The 18,763-nt window shown below is 38.3% G+C and overlaps 1 protein-coding gene across 1 annotated transcript in view; it reads right to left on the bottom strand.

Moving 5' to 3' along the window:
- LOC126484896 (dynein axonemal heavy chain 10) overlaps positions 1-18,763 on the bottom strand; it is a 1,141,797-nt gene that overhangs the window by 664,085 nt on the left and 458,949 nt on the right. The window contains exon 28 of the mRNA XM_050108495.1: positions 15,750-16,010. Coding sequence (XP_049964452.1) covers positions 15,750-16,010 — 261 coding nt within the window. The remainder of the gene's footprint in view (positions 1-15,749; positions 16,011-18,763) is intronic.

Genomic DNA, 18,763 nt, shown 5'->3' with positions numbered 1-18,763 from the left:
TGTACCATAACGTGGGCATACGACTCTCGCGACTTCTCCGTAACAAAATGACACTTGCGACTAAAACCGTGCAGGGTAGCGGCCCACGCCCGGTAAGACTGATGGGGCTGTTTCTTGCATTGATAAAACTCGACCCTAGCCGCCACAACATGCGTGCGGCGGCGATAATATGAAGACAGCAAGGAACACAGTGCGTCAAAAGACAAGGAAGAGGGTTCCTGCAATGGCGCTAGCTGCCGCAAAACTTGATACAGCGAGGGAGATATCCAAGACAAGAAAAGACCACGACATACCTCCGCATCGGCAACATGAAACACCTAGAAATGCTGCCGAAAGCTATGTTCATATGCGTCCCAATCCTCCGCCGTCTCGTCATACGGGGGAAAGGGAGGAGGGAACTGCGCCGGACCAGACGGTGTGGAGAGCAATGCCAGAAGCACTTGTTTCATGGTGGCCATGAGCTCCGTCTGCTGCGCAACCAAAACCCGCACCAAATCCTCCATGCCGTGGAGAAGCTGCGAAACCGGAACAACGACACAACACGCGAAAGAACGACCCTACTCGTCACCAATTGTGTAGTAACACTGTTCACGTTTACATCGCACTTCACTTAGCATAGACCGGGACTGTGTCCTAGCAGGCCCTATGTTAACTCACTGGGCACGGCCCGTGCTGCCGGAGTTGTTCTTGTTGTTGTTGTTATGCCATCAGAGGTCGCATCCAAATTCTCGCGTGCCCTCTGGCGGACGGGACTCTACTTGCGGCAACTACCGTCCATGACGCGCTGTGCCAATGTGCGCCTCCAGCGATCTATCTGGTGGCTACTGCAAGAATCTTGAAAGAAGGTTGTATACATGGAAGAACCCTGGAGATACTAAAAGGTATCAGATAGATTATATAATGGTAAGACAGAGATTTAGGAACCAGGTTTTAAATTGTAAGACATTTCCAGGGCCAGATGTGGACTCTGACCACAATCTATTGGTTATGAACTGTAGATTAAAACTGTAGAAACTGCAAAAAGGTGGGAATTTAAGGAGATGGGAACTGGATAAACTGAAAGAACCAGAGGTTGTACAGAGTTTCAGGGAGAGCATAAAGGGAATGATTGACAGGAATGGGGGAAAGAAATGCAGTAGAAGAAGAATGGGTAGCTTTGAGGGATGAAATAGTGAAGGCAGCAGAGGATCAAATAGGTAAAAAGACGAGGGCTAGTAGAAACCCTTGGGTAACAGAAGAAATACTGAATTTAATTGATGAAAGGAGAAAATATAAAAATGCAGTAAATGAAGCGGGCAAAAAGGAATACAAATATCTCAAAAATGATATCGACAGGCAGTGCAAAATGGCTAAGCAGGGATGGCTAGAGGACAAATGTAAGGATGTGGAGGCTTATCTCACTAGGAGTAAGACAGATACTGCCTACAGGAAAGTTAAAGAGACCTTTGGAGAAAGGAGAACCACTTACATGAATATCAAGAGCTATGATGGAAACCCAGTTCTAAGCAAAGAAGGGACAGTAGAAAGGTGGAAGGAGTATATAGGGGGTCTATACAAGGGTGATGTACTTGAGGACAATATATGTAAATGGAAGAGGATGTAGATGAAGATGAAATGGGAGATATGATACTGTGTGAAGAGTTTGACAGAGCACTGAAAGACCTGAGTCGAAACAAGGCCACCGGAGTAGACAACATTCCATTAGAACTACTGACAGCCTTGGGAGAGCCAGTCCTGACAAAGCTCTACCATCTGGTGAGCAAGATGTATGAGACAGGCAAAATACCCTCAGACTTCAAGAAGAATATAATAATTCCAATCCCAAAGAAAGCAGGTGTTGACAGATGTGAAAATTACCGAACTATCAGTTTAATAAGTCACAGCTGCAAAATACTAACGCGAATTCTTTACAGACGAATGGAAAAACTGGTAGAAACGGACCTCGGGGAAGATCAGTTTGGATTCCGTAGAAATGTTGGAACACGTGAGGCAATACTAACCTTACGACTTATCTTAGAAGAAAGATTAAGAAAAGGCAAACCTACATTTCTAGCATTTGTAGACTTAGAGAAAGCTTTTGACAATGTTGACTGGAATACTCTCTTTCAAATTCTGAAGGTGGCAGGGGTAAAATACAGGGAGCGAAAGGCTATATACAATTTGTACAGAAACCAGATGGCAGTTATAAGAGTTGAGGGACATGAAAGGGAAGCAGTGGTTGGGATGTAGCCTATCCCCGATGTTATTCAATCTATATATTGACCATGCAATAAAGGAAACAAAAGAAAAGTTCAGATTAGGTATTAAAATCCGTGGAGAAGAAATAAAAACTTTGAGGTTCACCGATGACATTGTAATTCTGTCAGAGACAGCAAAGGACTTGGAAGAGCAGTTGAATGGAATGGACAGTGTCTTGAAAGGAGGGTATAAGATGAACATCAACAAAAACAAAACAAGGATAATCGAATGTAGTCGAATTAAGTTGGGAGATGCTGAGGGAATTAGAGTAGGAAATGAGACACTTAAAGTAGTAAAGGAGTTTTGCAATTTGGGGAGCAAAATAACTGATGATGGTCGAAGTAGAGAGGATATAAAATGTAGACTGGCAATGGCAAGGAAAGCGTTTCTGAAGAATAGAAATTTGTTAACATCGAGTATAGATTTAAGTGTCAGGAAGTCGTTTCTGAAAGTATTTGTATGGAGTGTAGCCATGTATGGAAGTGAAACATGGCCGAAAAATAGTTTAAACAAGAAGATAATAGAAGCTTTCGAAATGTGGTGGTACAGAAGAATGCTGAAGTTGAGATGGTTAGATCACATAACTAATGAGGAGGTATTGAATAGAATTGGGGAGAAGAGGAGTTTGTGACACAACCTGACTAGAAGAAGGGATCGGTTGGTAGGACACGTTCTGAGGCATCAAGGGATCACCAATTTAGTATTGGAGGGCAGTGTGGAGGGTAAAAATCATAGAGGGAGACGAAGAGATGAATACGCTAAGCAGATTCAGAAGGATGTAGGCTGCAGTCGGTTCTGGAAGATGAAGAAGCTTGCACAGGGTAGAGTGGCATGGAGAGCTGCATCAGACCAGTCTCAGGACTGAAGACCACAACAACAACAGCAACATTAATGGACAATCTACAGTAATCCTTCCTAAACACCCAGAATTGCAAACCTATCATCTGGAACAGATTCAGTTATGATATCTTCTTGACCTGCATCAAGGATGAGGATACGCTATCCACATTCCTACAGAACCACAACACCTCCTCCCACATTCACTTCACCTGGTCTTACTCAACCCAAAAGCCACCTTCCTCAATGCTGACCTCCGTTTCAAAGAAGGCTATGCCAGTCCCCAACAATCATTCTTTCCTTCTCATCCCAGCCAGTAAGTCTCCCCTGGCCCACCATTTTTGGTGACTTTCTTGAAATCTACTCCTCTTCCTAGACCTCTCCAGTCCTTTACTGTCACCCTTCTTCCTTCCCCTTCAACCCTTCTGCCTGAAAGGGCCACTGCCTCTGAAATCTTACCAATTACAACAGTCTTTTATGTGTGTGTTCTACCAGTGCTTGGTGAGTAATTTTTTATATATCCAATTTAAAAAAATGTAACAGTTTTGTTCAAGAATATCTTGATACATCTTGGAAATAAACTGATGATTCACTTGCTTATTATCCGTGTTGCCTGACTTAGTATTGTTAACTCGCATGAAGTATTGGTACTGAAATGAAAATATCAGTATTTTGTACCAATATTGTACCAAATATAATCTACATTTTGGAAATATTGCTATTGTGATTTGATTTTTTTATTTTCATTTCTGAAATTAAAGGAAACTATAAAAATATTGTGAAGAGGATAAATGCTACTCACCATATAGAGGAGATGTTGAGTTGCACATAAGCACAGCAAAAGACTGTCACAAAATTAGCTTCCAGCCAACAAAGCCTTTGTCAAAAATAGACAACACACACACACACACACACACACACACACACACACACACACTCACACACACACACACACACACACACACACACACAGAGGTGCAAATGCAACTCACACACACAAAATTCACACTCCAGACACTACATAAAACATTGAAAGTTTTTGTTTTTTAGTGTCAATAAACTTCACCAGCTAGCCATATACTTAAAGATATTTTATTTATTTTGAAAGCAACCAGTTTCAGCAATTCATTTTGGCATCTACAGGCCCCATATGCTTTTATCCAAATAGACGACCTTATCATATAGTGCCATAAAACACTGAATATCATGAATTCCAATTGTTATACAAATGCTTCATATTGCCATAGTATGGCAGTAGTTAACCATCATCACTGGTTCAGCTTCAAAATGTGGGTGACCGCATCTCGAGTATGGGGCTGAAACACTTTATGCACAGAAGATCCTCACTAGCCTGGTGCATTCTCATGTGTGCTTTCAAGCATTGAAAGCTACACTGCTGAAGATTTATCTCCACCTTCGTGTGTGTGCATTTCCTGTCGTATTTCCGTATGCCCTTTTTTGCTTCTTATCCCCTGAGTGATCATTTCCATCTTAGTCTCCAGTTAGCAACAATGCCTTGCATAGACTCAAGAACTCTGGGCTGGTAGAACTAAACAAAAAATTACCCTATTGTCCTATTCTGTGATCTTGCCAAGGCCATTAATCATATAGATCACAAAATTATGTAAGAGAAACTAAAATAATAGTGCATTAAAGGCAATTCCTCCTGCATGGATGGAGTCATATACTGACAACAGAACACTGAGGGTGATAATAACAAATGAGAAAAGGAATAAGAGTTAATCTGGTGTGGGGAAACATTAAATATAGTGTTCTGCATAAATTTTGGTGCTTGGCCGGTTCCTGTACTTGGCCTGTATAAATGATTTCCCTGTGGCATTGGATAACTCTCCAAAATCTGTGACATTTGTTGATAACATTAGCACACTGATAAAAGGCTGAAATGCATCAGTACCACACATATCTGGGAGAATAATAGAACAGATTTACTACTGGTTCACAGCAATATTTTAACATTTAATTATCTAACTATTCTTATTACGCAATTCCGAATCAATAAAAATGACTTATGGCTATTAGTACCAGATGCAGATATCAACTGGCACACACTGATGAATATCCATATGGGAAACACCTAAGCATGCAGAGGGAAAATAAACTGAGGTGGCACCAGCTTGTGGATAAGTTAATCAAGTAGCTCAGTTCTGCCTGCTTTCCACTTGCAAATCTCTCTCTCTGTTTTCTAAAATATTATAGGACTGTGGGAAAAGAAGTCTCTCTCAGCAGTTGACCTAAGATGGAATTGCTAGCACACTTTATTTCAATACTGCTATGGCATAATCTTCTGATGCAATGAAGTTATGCTCAGAACAATATTTATTCTACAGAAGGATGCAATAAGAATATTCTGGTAAGTTAATATCTTGCAGAGGCCTCTTCAAGGACTCTTACACTTACACACCAAACTATAAATGCTTAATGGTATTTATGGTTCAAAACAAGTGTGAATTTAGGGCGATGGGTACAATTCACAATTGCAATAATAGAAATCACAACAATTTTCATATGGATTTTGGATCCCCAGACATTCAAAAATAAAAGAATACCTCATTAGTCACTTTCAATACAGTTTATCAGAATATTTGGATGTGAGGATGTCAATTTAGCATCACTGTAATGTTCAAATTAAACAGATTATGACTTTGGCAGTATATAGGCACCTCAATGTGGTATGTGTAAAGTTACATAAATGGTTTACCTGAAGTATCAGATAAAGCAAGAGCTGAGTAATAGAAAATATTGTAGCTATTTTTCTCTCAATCATCTGTAAGAGTAGATTATCACTTGCCTTAATTTTCTGTTAATGTACTTTATGTAGTCTGCAGTGGTCTGTTCTACCAGTAATATGTATAATTTCACTCATCCACATGCTTGAAAACTTTCCTTCTACCAGTATTATGTATAATTTGACTCTTCTCTGTCATTGAACAATCTCCTTCATGATTGTTGTCAAAGTATAATAGTGTGCAGACGATTGTAAAAGATTCTGTAGAAAATTATATAGAGAAGACAATATGCAGTTAGTTATTTGCATATCACAAGGATCTTAACTGCAACCTCTCACTATGACATGGAATAGACGATCATTTGAAACCCAGCTCATGTGATTCGTCCATGAGACTCAGAGGGCCATAGACATGGGTTCCCAGGTAGATGCTGTGTATCTTGACTTCCGCAAGGCATAGTTGTTTATTGAACAAAGTAAGAGCATATGGACTATCAGACCAATTTTGTGATTGGATTGAAGAGTTCCTAGATAAAAGAACACAGTATGTCATTCTCAATGGAGAGAAGTCTTCTTAAGTAAGAGTGATTTCAGATGTGCTGCAGGGGAGTGTCATAGGACCGTTGCTATTCACAATATATATAAATGACGTTGTGGATAACATTGGAAGCTCACTGAGGCTTTTTGCGGATGATGCTGTAGTATATCGAGAGGTTGTAACAATGGAAAATTGTACTGAAATGCAGGAGGATCTGCAACGAATTAACACATGGTGCAGGGAATGGCAATTGAATCTCAATGTAGACAAGTGTAATGTGCTGCGAATAAATAGAAAGAATGATCCTTTATCATTTAGCTACAATATAGCACATCAGCAACTGGAAGCAGTTAATTCCATAAATTATCTGGGAGTAGGCATTAGGAGTGATTTAAAATGGAATTACCATATAAAATTAATCGTAAGTAAAGCAGATGCCAGACTGAGATTGGAAGAAGCCTAAGGAAATGCAGTCCGAAAACAAAGGTAGTAGGTTACAGTACACTTGTTCGCCCACTGCTTGAATACTGTGGGATCGGTATCAGACAGGATTGATAGAAGAGATAGAGAAGATCCAAGGGTGAGCTGTGTGCTTTGTTACAGGATCATTTAGTAATCACGAAAGCGTTACGGGGATGATAGATAAACCTCAGTGGAAGACTGCAAGAGAGACGCTCAGTAGCTCGGTAAGGGCTTTTTTTGAAGTTTTGGGAACATGCCTTCAACGAAGAGTCAAGAAGTATATTGCTCCCTCCTATGTATATCTTGTGAAGAGACCATGAAGATAAAATCAGAGAGATTAGAGCCCACACAGAGGCATACCAATAATCTTATAATCTTTTTTTCCATGAACAATACAAGACTGGAATAGAAGGGAGAAACGATAGAGGTAATCAACGTACCCTCTGCCACACACCGTCAGGTGGCTTGCGGAGTATGGATGTAGATGTAGAATGAATCTGTTTTACAATTACAGTGCATCCTCTCAGTGGAAAATGTGAATGGCAACATGCTCACTCACTCACTCACTCACTCTCACTCTCACACCATATGCACACACGCACTAATTGTGCAGATATGATTTCATTTAGGATTTGAAGCTACTTTTGTTATCAACAAAATTGTTTATATCAGTGGGTAAGTGCTGAAAGATTTTTCATAACTGCATTTTTCACTCTATTCTGTGTCCTACAAAGGCTGAATGATGGATAGAGTAAATCATTTCTCCTTCTAGTATCTTTTATGAATTTTACTGTTATGTTCAAGCTGTGATTGATTGTTGATAACAAACTTCATAACTACACAAAGGAAGAAATTTACTGTGAGGCTGTTGTCAGTGTGCCTAACCATTTGAAGAGATGTCTACAAGACATTCTAGAGTGGTCACGACTCATTATTGTCATTACATGTTTCTATGCAACAAACTTTTCTTTTTTACCTCAGTGACAAGTGCACCACAAGATATCAGTAAATGACAAAGGAAAAAAATAAGCAAATATTTTACATTTTCATCTCCAAAATCTAACATTCAATGTAATGAAAAATTTGCAGAATTATGACATTTAGGAAGATCTGTGAAATGTGGCTTCCAGGTCAGTTTCTTAATAATATAAATACCCAAGAATTTAGAATATTTTGCTTCATATATTGATTTACTCTCATGCGTTATTTCTAATGGTGTCATCAGGCTTTGTGGAGTACTGAATTGCAAGTATTACATTTTTTTTTCTAATTACAGTGACAGTCCATTTGGAGAGAATGAGCTATTAATTTACAAGAACATATTACTTCTATTTTTAAGTGTTTAATTTACTCCATTAGGCTTGATTGCAATACTTGCATCATCAGAAAAGAGAAAAATTTCCGCTTCTTGGACTTACATACAACAAAAATGAGACAGGATCCAATATCAATCCCTGTTCTACGCCTGTGCTCATTATTCTTCATTTTAAGATGCTGCTTTAATGTGTACATTACATGAGTTTCTCTTGAAAAAAACAACATTCCGCTTGCAGAGATAGTGACTGACTTATTGTAAGGTATTATTTTTTTTCATTTTGGACACAGGCACTTTTTTTATACAATTATTACCAGTTTCAGCTTTCGAAGACTTTCAGGTGCTATGGGTGATATTTTATGAAGCAGTGTTCATGAATAGTTTGTTTTGGAATGCTTTGATTCTATTAAATATTAAATTCATTATAATCTAACAGATTATAAGAAATTTGGGAATGGTGTGTTGCTCAGGCCACTATGTGGAAGTCCCAAAGCACATTTTGAATTTAATTTTGGATTACTTTGTAACTATTATGCTGACACGAAGAAAAATTGTGATTCAAAAATTACATCTTTGTTTTTGAAATCAAAGGATCATTTGAAAACGAAAATATGTTAGGGTAATAGCTTTGACACTGAATCACAAGTAAAATTATTTTTCTTTAGGTTACAGAGTTTAACTTCATGCCTGACTAAGAGCAAAATTTGACTTCCTCCTATTTTAAGAAACAAGTGAATCCAAAACTTTATCAGCATCATTTAATGCACCTCTTGGTAGCCAAATATGATGTGAAATGTGTTTTATTCATCTTATAATGTACACAATTTCAGAACATATGTCCGATGTACAGGAGACACATCAAGGTTACAATCTGCTTATTTAAAATTTGTCATACTTACAATAATTCTTTGTGGAGCATTTACTTACTCAAAATTTGCCAAACTTACAGTATTTACATCTACTATAAGTATCATAAATTTTTACTCCATTTTAGGGATCCAGCTCAAAGTATCACTTCGTTTTTCATGAAATCTTCCACAGAGTAGTAGCATCATTCAGTTATAAAATCATATACGAGGGCAGTTCAATAAGTAATGCAACACATTTTTTTTCTCGGCCAACTTTGGTTGAAAAAACCGGAAATTTATTGTGGAATATTTTCAAACATTCCCGCTTCGTCTTGTATAGTTTCATTGACTTCCGACAGGTGGCAGCGCTGTACGGAGCTGTTAAAATGGCGTCTGTAAAGGCTGTGCGTTGCAAACAACGGGCAGTGATCGAGTTTCTTTTGGCGGAAAACCAGGGCATCTCAGATATTCATAGGCGCTTGCAGAATGTCTACGGTGATCTGGCAGTGGACAAAAGCACGGTGAGTCGTTGGGCAAAGCGTGTGTCATCATCGCCGCAAGGTCAAGCAAGACTGTCTGATCTCCCGCGTGCGGGCCGGCCGTGCACAGCTGTGACTCCTGCAATGGCGGAGCGTGCGAACACACTCGTTCGAGATGATCGACGGATCACCATCAAACAACTCAGTGCTCAACTTGACATCTCTGTTGGTAGTGGTGTCACAATTGTTCACCAGTTGGGATATTCAAAGGTTTGTTCCCGCTGGGTCCCTCGTTGTCTAACCAAACACCATAAAGAGCAAAGGAGAACCATCTGTACGTAATTGCTTGCTCGTCATGTGGCTGAGGGTGACAATTTCTTGTCAAAGATTGTTACAGGCGATGAAACATGGGTTCATCACTTCGAACCTGAAACAAAACGGCAATCAATGGAGTGGCGCCACACCCACTCCCCTATCAAGAAAAAGTTTAAAGCCATACCCTCAGCCGGTAAAGTCATGGTTACAGTCTTCTGGGACGCTGAAGGGGTTATTCTGTTCGATGTGCATCCCCATGGTCAAACGATCAACTCTGAAGTGTATTGTGCTATTATTCAGAAATTGAAGAAACGACTTCAGCGTGTTCATAGGCACAAAAATCTGAACGAACTTCTCCTTCTTCATGACAACGCAAGACCTCACACAAGTCTTCGCACCCGAGAGGAGCTCACAAAACTTCAGTGGACTGTTCTTCCTCATGCACCCTACAGCCCCAATCTCGCACCGTCGGATTTCCATATCTTTGGCCCAATGAAGGACGCAATCCGTGGGAGGCACTACGCGGATGATGAAGAAGTTATTGATGCAGTACGACGTTGGCTCCGACATCGACCAGTGGAATGGTACCGTGCAGGCATACAGGCCCTCATTTCAAGGTGGCGTAAGGCCGTAGCATTGAATGGAGATTACGTTGAAAAATAGTGTTGTGTAGCTAAAAGATTGGGGAATAACCTGGTGTATTTCAATGCTGAATAAAACAACCCCTGTTTCAGAAAAAAAATGTGTTGCATTACTTATTGAACTGCCCTCGTAACTTGCTTTTCAGAATACTTACCTTCATATACATTATGTCACACCCTCTTATTGTGTTGTGAATTTTCATGGCTGCATGCAGCTTTACTGTATGGTTAAATGATGATGGCCTCCTCTTGGGTAAAATGTTCCGGAGGTAAAATAGTCCCCCTATCGGATCTCCGGGCGGGGACTACTCAAGAGGATGTCGTTATAAGGAGAAAGAAAACTGGCATTCTACGGATCAGAGTGTGGAATGTCAGATCCCTTAATCGGGCAGGTAGGTTAGAAAATTTAAAAAGGGAAATGGATAGGTTAAAGTTAGATATAGTGGGAATTAGTGAAGTTCGGTGGCAGGAGGAACAAGACTTCTGGTCAGGTGACTACAGGGTTATAAACACAAAATCAAATAGGGGTAATGCAGGAGTAGGTTTAATAATGAATAGGAAAATAGGAATGCGGGTAAGCTACTACAAACAGCATAGTGAATGCATTATTGTGGCCAAGATAGATACAAAGCCCACGCCTACCACAGTAGTACAACTTTATATGCCACCTAGGTCAGCAGATGATGAAGAAATTGAAGAAACGTGTGATGAAATAAAAGAAATTATTCAGATAGTGAAGGGAGATGAAAATTTAATAGTCATGGGTGACTGGAATTCGTCAGTAGGAAAAGGGAGAGAAGGAAACGTAGTAGGTGAATATGGATAGGGGGTAAGAAACGAAAGAGGAAGCCGCCTGGTAGAATTTTGCGCAGAGCACAAGTTAATCATAGCTAACACTTGGTTCAAGAATCATAAAAGAAGACTGTATACATGGAAGAAGCCTGGAGATACTGACAGGTTTCAGATAGATTATATAATGGTAAGACAGAGATTTACGAAACAGGTCTTAAATTGTAAGACATTTCCAGGGGCAGATGTGGACTCTGACCACAATCTATTGGTTATGAACTGTAGATTAAAACTGAAGAAACTGCAAAAAGGTGGGAATTTAAGGAGATGGGGCCTGGATAAACTGAAAGAACCAGAGGTTGTACAGAGTTACAGGGAGAGCATAAGGGAACAATTGACAAGAATGGGGGAAAGAAATACAGTAGAAGAAGAATGGGTAGCTTTGAGGGATGAAGTAGTCAAGGCAGCAGAGGATCAAGTAGGAAAAAAGACAAGGGCTAGTAGAAATCCTTGGGTAACAGAAGAAATATTGAATTTAATTGATGAAAGGAGAAAATACAAAGATGCAGTAAATGAAGCAGAAAAAAGGAATACAAACGTCTCAAAAATGAGATCGACAGGAAGTGCAAAATGGCTAAGCAGGGATGGCTAGAGGACAAATGTAAGGATGTAGAGGCTTATCTCACTAGGGGTAAGATAGATACTGCCTACAGGAAAATTAAAGAGACCTTTGGTGAAAAGAGAACCACTAGTATGAATATCAAAACCTCAGATGGAATTCTTTACAGACGAATGGAAAAACTAGCAGAAGCCGACCTCGGGGAAGATCACTTTGGATTCTGTAGAAAAATCGGAACACGTGAGGAAATACCGACCCTATGACTTATCTTTGAAGCTAGATTAAGGAAAGGGAAACCTACATTTCTAGCATTTGTAGACTTAGAGAAAGCTTTTGACAATGTTGACTGGAATACTCTCTTTCAAATTCTGAAGGTGGCAGGGGTAAAATACAGGGAGTGAAAAGCTATTTACAATTTGTACAGAAACCAGATTGCAGTTATAAGAGTCGAGGGACATGAAATGGAAGCAGTGGTTGGGAAGGGAGTGAGACAGGGTTGTAGCCTCTCCCCAATGTTATTCAATCTGTATATTGAGCAAGCAGTGAAGGAAACAAAAGAAGAATTTGGAGTAGGTATTAAAGCCCATGGAGAAGAAATATAAACTTTGAGGTTCACTGATGACATTGTAATTCTGTCAGAGACAGCAAAAGGACTTGGAAGAGCAGTTGAATGGAATGGATAGTGTCTTGAAAGGAGGATATAAGATGAACATCAACAAAAGCAAAACAAGGATAATGGAATGTAGTCAAATTAAGTCGGGTGATACTGAGGGAATTAGATTAGGAAATGAGACACTTAAAGTAGTAAAGGAGTTTTGCTATTTGGGGAGCAAAATAACTGATGATGGTCGAAGTAGACAGGATATAAAATGTAGACTGACAATGGCAAGGAAAGCATTTCTGAAGAAGAGAAATTTGTTAACATCAAGTATAGATTTAAATGTCACGAAGTTGTTTCTGAAAGTATTTGTATGGAGTGTAGCCATGTATGGAAGTGAAACATGGACGATAAATATTTTGTACAAGAAGAGAATAGAATCTTTCGAAATGTGGTGCTACAGAAGAATGCTGAAGATTAGATGGGTAGATCACATAACTAATGAGGAAGTGTTGAATAGGATTGGGGAGAAGAGAAGTTTGTGGCACACCTTGACTAGAAGAAGGGATCGGTTGGTAGGACATGTTCTGAGGCATCAACGGATCACCAGTTTAGTATTGGAGGGCAGTGTGGAGGGTAAAAATCGTAGGGGGAGACCAAGAGACGAATACGCTAAGCAGATTCAGAAGGATGTAGGTTGCAGTAGATACTGGGAGATGAAGAGGCTTGCACAGGATAGAGTAGCATGGAGAGCTGCATCAAACCAGTCTTAGGACTGAGGACCACAACAACAACGTACTGAGGAGTCTGAGCACACAGTTTTAAGCAATGAGAGGTGAGCATAAAGTTCTCTTTATGACTTGTGTCATATGAGTGTTCAAAATGATTTTTTTTAATATAACATCTCTGCTGTGTAGGAAAATAACCCCCTCAAAGATGTATAAAGAGGGGACAGTTAATATTTTCTGGTCTTTAAATAATGGTTGACATGATATTCTCAGCTGTGCAGAGCACATGTTGCGAATGATTCTTTTTTGCAACTTTAAAATTCATGTAACATTGCCCGAGTTTCCCCAAAAAATTAAGCCATATCGAATAACCAATTCAAAGTAGCTATAATGTGCTATTTTCCTGGTGGCCATATCAGTGGTACAGGCTAAAATTTCGATTGCAAATGCAAAGCTGTTTAATTTATTTGCTACATATTCTATATGAGAATTCCAATTTGAGGTTCTGTCTAAGTTTATTTCCAGAAGCCTGACTTGAGTCAAGTTTTTCCATTTTTTGATTGTTGTGAATGACACAGATTTCTTCAGTTTTTGAATGTTTGTTTTTAAAAGTTTATTTCCAGAAGCCTGACTTGAGTCAAGTTTTTCCATTTTTTGATTGTTGTGAATGACACAGATTTCTTCAGTTTTTGAATGTTTGTTTTTAAAACTCATCACGTGAGTTTTTGAAATGTTTAGCCTTCAGCCATTTTGACTGAACCATATTTCCAGGTTACTTAACATATTCATGACACTCTTTGGTATATTGTCAGAATTTTAATTTTCAATTAGGACAGAAGTATCATTTGCAAACAAAGTTAACTGAGTATTTATATTGAGAGGCAAGTCATTTACATAAAACAGGAATAAACTGGGGCCAAGGATTGAGCCTTGAGGAACACCTTGTGGCACAGTTTTCCACTGAGAGAAGTGATCCGCTCCATTTGATGTGATTACAACACTTTGTTTCCTCTCCAAGGGATATGATTCAAATCATTTCAAAGCAACATCCCTTATTCCATACCGGTTGAGTCTGAAAAGCATCAGGGCATGGTTTGCAGAGTCAAATGCTTTTGTAAGATAACAGAATATTCCTGCAACCTTAGCTTTCCTATCTAGTGATGAAGTAATTTTATCAATAAACTCATTTATCGCATATGCTGTGTTTTTGCCTTGTTGGAAGCCAAATTGACTATATGAAATGATATTGTGATGAAGGTTTGTATCTGTAAAGCCCCAATTTTTTTCAAATATTTTTGATATGACAGGGAGTATAGAGATAGGTGATAATTTCCCATATCATCTTTTGAACCTTTTTTAAACACTGGTTTTACTTCTGCGTATTTCAAGAGATCGGGGAGGTAACCTTCTTCAAAGGATTTGTTTATTATGAGAGAGAGAGGATGAGCTATTATGTTATAAACTTTTAAAATTATTTTGGTGGGTATCCCATCCCAGCCAGCAGAGTTTTCGTCTTTTAAGGAGAGTATGACATTTTCAACAAATTTTGCTGAGATTGTGTTGAATTTTTTGAGACATTCACTAGTATTGCCTTTTAAGCCAAAGTTATTTACTTTCTGCTCATAATTTGCTATGTCTAAATCAGATATTGCTACATTTATGGAGTACTCAGATATTTGAGCTTGATTTACAACCGATTTTTCCTTAAGTTTGATTTCTAAAATGTCTTGTTTATCATTTCAGACACCTAATTCAGACTTAACTACAGACTATACTGCCTTTGTTTTATTTTTCAGCCCTAGAATGAATTTGTTATTTGCCATTTGTTTTGAAGCTTTCACATATTTTTTAAAATAGTTTTATAGTTTCTAACTTATTTTACAAAATCAGGATTTGTTGTACTTCAGTTGATTGTGTAGCTTCCTTTCCCTCTCAATTGATATTTTTATTCCTGGTGTGATCCATCGTATCTTACTTAATGTTCTGTTGCAATATGATCTTGGCTGGAAAGATTCATTAAAGACTCCAAGAAAACTGTTTACATATGTACTAAAGTTTTCATTTGTTCAATCACCAGCCATAAACACCACTTAACTTTACTTAGTTTTCCACAGAAGATTCAACACTGTTTTATTGAAACTTCTTTTGATATATGTTTTTCTAATATTATGTTTATCAGTTTTTGGCAGTGAGACAAATAATGCTGAATGATCAGAAAGTCTTTTATCACTGTACAGACAAGGGTGCATATGACTTTTTATGGTAGCTAATACTATAAGATCACAGTTTGTCCCACATGATGTTATACTCTCACACTGCATCAAAAAACATATTATCAAAATGAACTATTTCACTAATTTTCTACACTGAGAAAAACAGTAATATTAGCTGAGCCAGTAGATCACCAATTCAGTGGTGCCAATTTTATAGAGGAATTGAGGTGACAGTGGAGGAGGTGTGATACTGAAACTTATAAAAATATATCAAACAAACCAGAAATGACTTACAGGTTTCTGTTTCAGATGATACAGTTAGGTCTGTACCTCCTTATATTGAAATAGAAAGGAAAATAAATATTTAATGCAACTGGGATTACCTCAAACAACAAAGCGCAATGTGGTTGTAGCCGGACCCGCTCTCCATTAGCGAGAGTCAATAATTTGTTGTCATCCATAACTGAATTCATGTTCTCAATCCACAAAGCATCTACATCGCCATCAAATAATATGTAGCGTCTCTCCTGTTGGTCTGTGGGTAGAGGCTTATTGATTTCACGAAAGATATTTGACAGAAGACCATCTGTCCAGTCACGCGTTGCTGGATCCAAAATTCCATACAGTTCAATGACAGATATTGCCTGGCAAACAATACTTAAATATTAGTGAATGTTATCAGCTTAAGTATTTAAAATAAGGTATAATACATAATAAAGTTTAATACAGAAAATGACTATTACAAGCAACAGTCAAAGATACAATATTAAAGGCATTATTTCTTGATTAACTGTAGGGAGAAATATAATCAGCAAACACTTAAAACTTCCCAATTTTACAGCCTGTCAACACATCATCAAAAATTTATATTTAACATAATCCTGAAAACAATTTTTTCAATAGAGTACACTTTGGTTTGCCTCTGGTGTGGGCCTCACACAAGTGTATGCAACCCCCCACCCAAAACACTCTCACATAATTTAAATAAAATATAGATTTTAAATCAGAAATTGTAAAATTTTAAATTAGAAACTGTAGAACATCGTTCCTGGCCATGACTGTGAGCTCATCCTCTTTGCTGTGACAACGTAAGAACCTGTCTACAGTGTCTTGGCTAAGTGGATTTTGTTCAGGCAGGAGAAGATGAACTTGTCTTTCCATACTCATTTTAAAGCACTGTGGTCAGGCCAACTGATCTGGGTAAAGGATAGTGAGTTTCTCATGATGATGTGTTCAAAATAAACTTTACAGATGTCCAAGCAAGAAGTTGCACTTTGGCAAGGAATACAGTAAGCAGGAATTGGAAACACCCCTTGAAAATAGCTGCCTTCTGATCATGAAGCTGATTGGTGCAATGCTGAAACAATTTTGTTGGCCAGCTTGGAGCTTGTAAAATCAAGAAGTTGGCTCGTAGACCTCATGGATGTAGAAAGAAAGTTATGGGATGTATTGGGTTGAAGACAAGTGTGTTGTATGCTTGAAATTTGGTGTTAGTGATTTTCAGTGATAAAAAGCTGTTCTTCTGGTATATATGCCTATTGGAATTTGAGAGCATATTTCCAGTAGCAGATGTGGACTCTGGCTTAGTTATTTCCCAATATTCTGGACAAGTGCTACAAATTAGTGAGTCAGAAAGTTCTCCATAGGAAGAGACCACAAGGAGACAATGGGTAGCACAAGATAAGTGTTTGATTAAAATGATGGTCTTGGTGAGACCTATTTGAAAATAAATTTGTTTCTGTGGAAACTTTAATTGCACATTTTCAAATCTACTTGTTGGATCTGAGAATCTCTCTGAAAATAGTTGGACTGTTATACGGCATTTAATGGTGGTATAGAAACCCATGGTTCCCTAAAAGGGACAGCAGGTTTTTCAGAAGTTGCAGAACTATGAGTCTGAATGATTGACTGATCTGGTCTTGTAACATTTAACCAACATAGCCTTTCTATGAAAGGGACTTGAAGACACCAGAAGATTTCAAACATCAAATAGGAAAAATGGTAAGGTGCTGCAGAAATCCTCAGATGACACATGAGATTATGAATCTAACTGACAATTTGAGAATTATAAAAATGCAGCAAATGAAGACTTGAAAGAGGATATAGACATCAAAAAATGAGACTGGCAGAAAATGAAAAAATGGACAATGCAAGGGTGAAAAAGCATGTAGAACTAGGGGAAGGATAGAGGCTGCCCATAGGAAAATTAAAGTGATCTTTGGGTAAAACAGAAGCACCTGAATGAATATTAAGAGCTCAAATGGCAACCCCATACTATACAATGAAAGGAAAGCTGAAAGATACAAGGAATCCACGAAGTCCAATATAATGGGAACAAAATTGAAGGTAACATTAAAGAAAGGGAAGATGAAGGAAATGAAGATGAGATGAGAGATACGATACTGTAAGCAAAAATTGACACACAGCACTGAAAGACCTAAGTTGAAACAAATCCCTGGAGTAGATGACATTCTCAAAGATCATTGAGAACCGTCGTAGAGGAAATACTGAGAAAGCTATTCCACACTGGATGAAAAATATATCAGAGAAGCAAAATACATTCAGACTGCAAGAAAAATTTAATAATTCTTATTCTAAAAAATGCAGGTGTTGACTTTGTGAATATTAATGAACCATCAGGTTAATGTGTCATTGAAAAAAACAGACATGAATCATTTAGAGAAGAATAGAAAAATTAGTAGAAGCCACTACTGGAAAAAATCAGTTCAGGTTCCAGAGAAACATAGGAACACACAAAGCCATACGGGCCCTACAACTTCTGCTGGAAAATAGACTTCAGTACAGGAAACCTATGTTTACAGAATTTGTGGATTTAGAGAAAGCTTTTAACAACCTTGACTGGAGTACACTCTCTGAAATTCTGAAGGCAGAAGGGATAAAGTACAGGGAATGAAAGTTTATCTACAACTTGTACAGAAACGAGACTGCAGCTATAAGAGTCTAATGACATGAATAGAAAGTAGTAGTTGAGAAGGGAGTGAGACAAGGTTGTAGTTTCTCCCCAATATTTTTCAATCTGTAGACTGAGAAGGCAGTGAAGGTGACCAAAGAGAAATTTGGAAAGGAAATCAAAGGAAAGGGAGAAGAAATAAATGCTTTCCAGTTTCATGATAACATTCTAATTCTGCCAGAGGCAGCAAAGAACTTGGAAGAGCAGTTGAACAGAATGGAAAGTGTCTTGAAAAGAGGTTAAAAGACAAACTTCAATAAAAGTAAAACAAGGCTAACAAAATGTGGTTTAATTAAATCCAGCAATGCTGGGGGAATTAGATTAGAACACGAAACACTAAAAGTAATATTAAGATTTCTATTTGGTTGTGATGATGAGGGCCAGGTAGAGAGAATATAAAATGCAGACTGATAACAGCAACAAAAC

This window comes from Schistocerca serialis, chromosome 6 (assembly GCF_023864345.2).
Source record: "Schistocerca serialis cubense isolate TAMUIC-IGC-003099 chromosome 6, iqSchSeri2.2, whole genome shotgun sequence".
Classification (NCBI taxonomy): domain Eukaryota; kingdom Metazoa; phylum Arthropoda; class Insecta; order Orthoptera; family Acrididae; genus Schistocerca; species Schistocerca serialis.
Note: the sequence above shows the minus strand (reverse complement) of the source record. Positions and strands in the feature narration are given on the sequence as shown.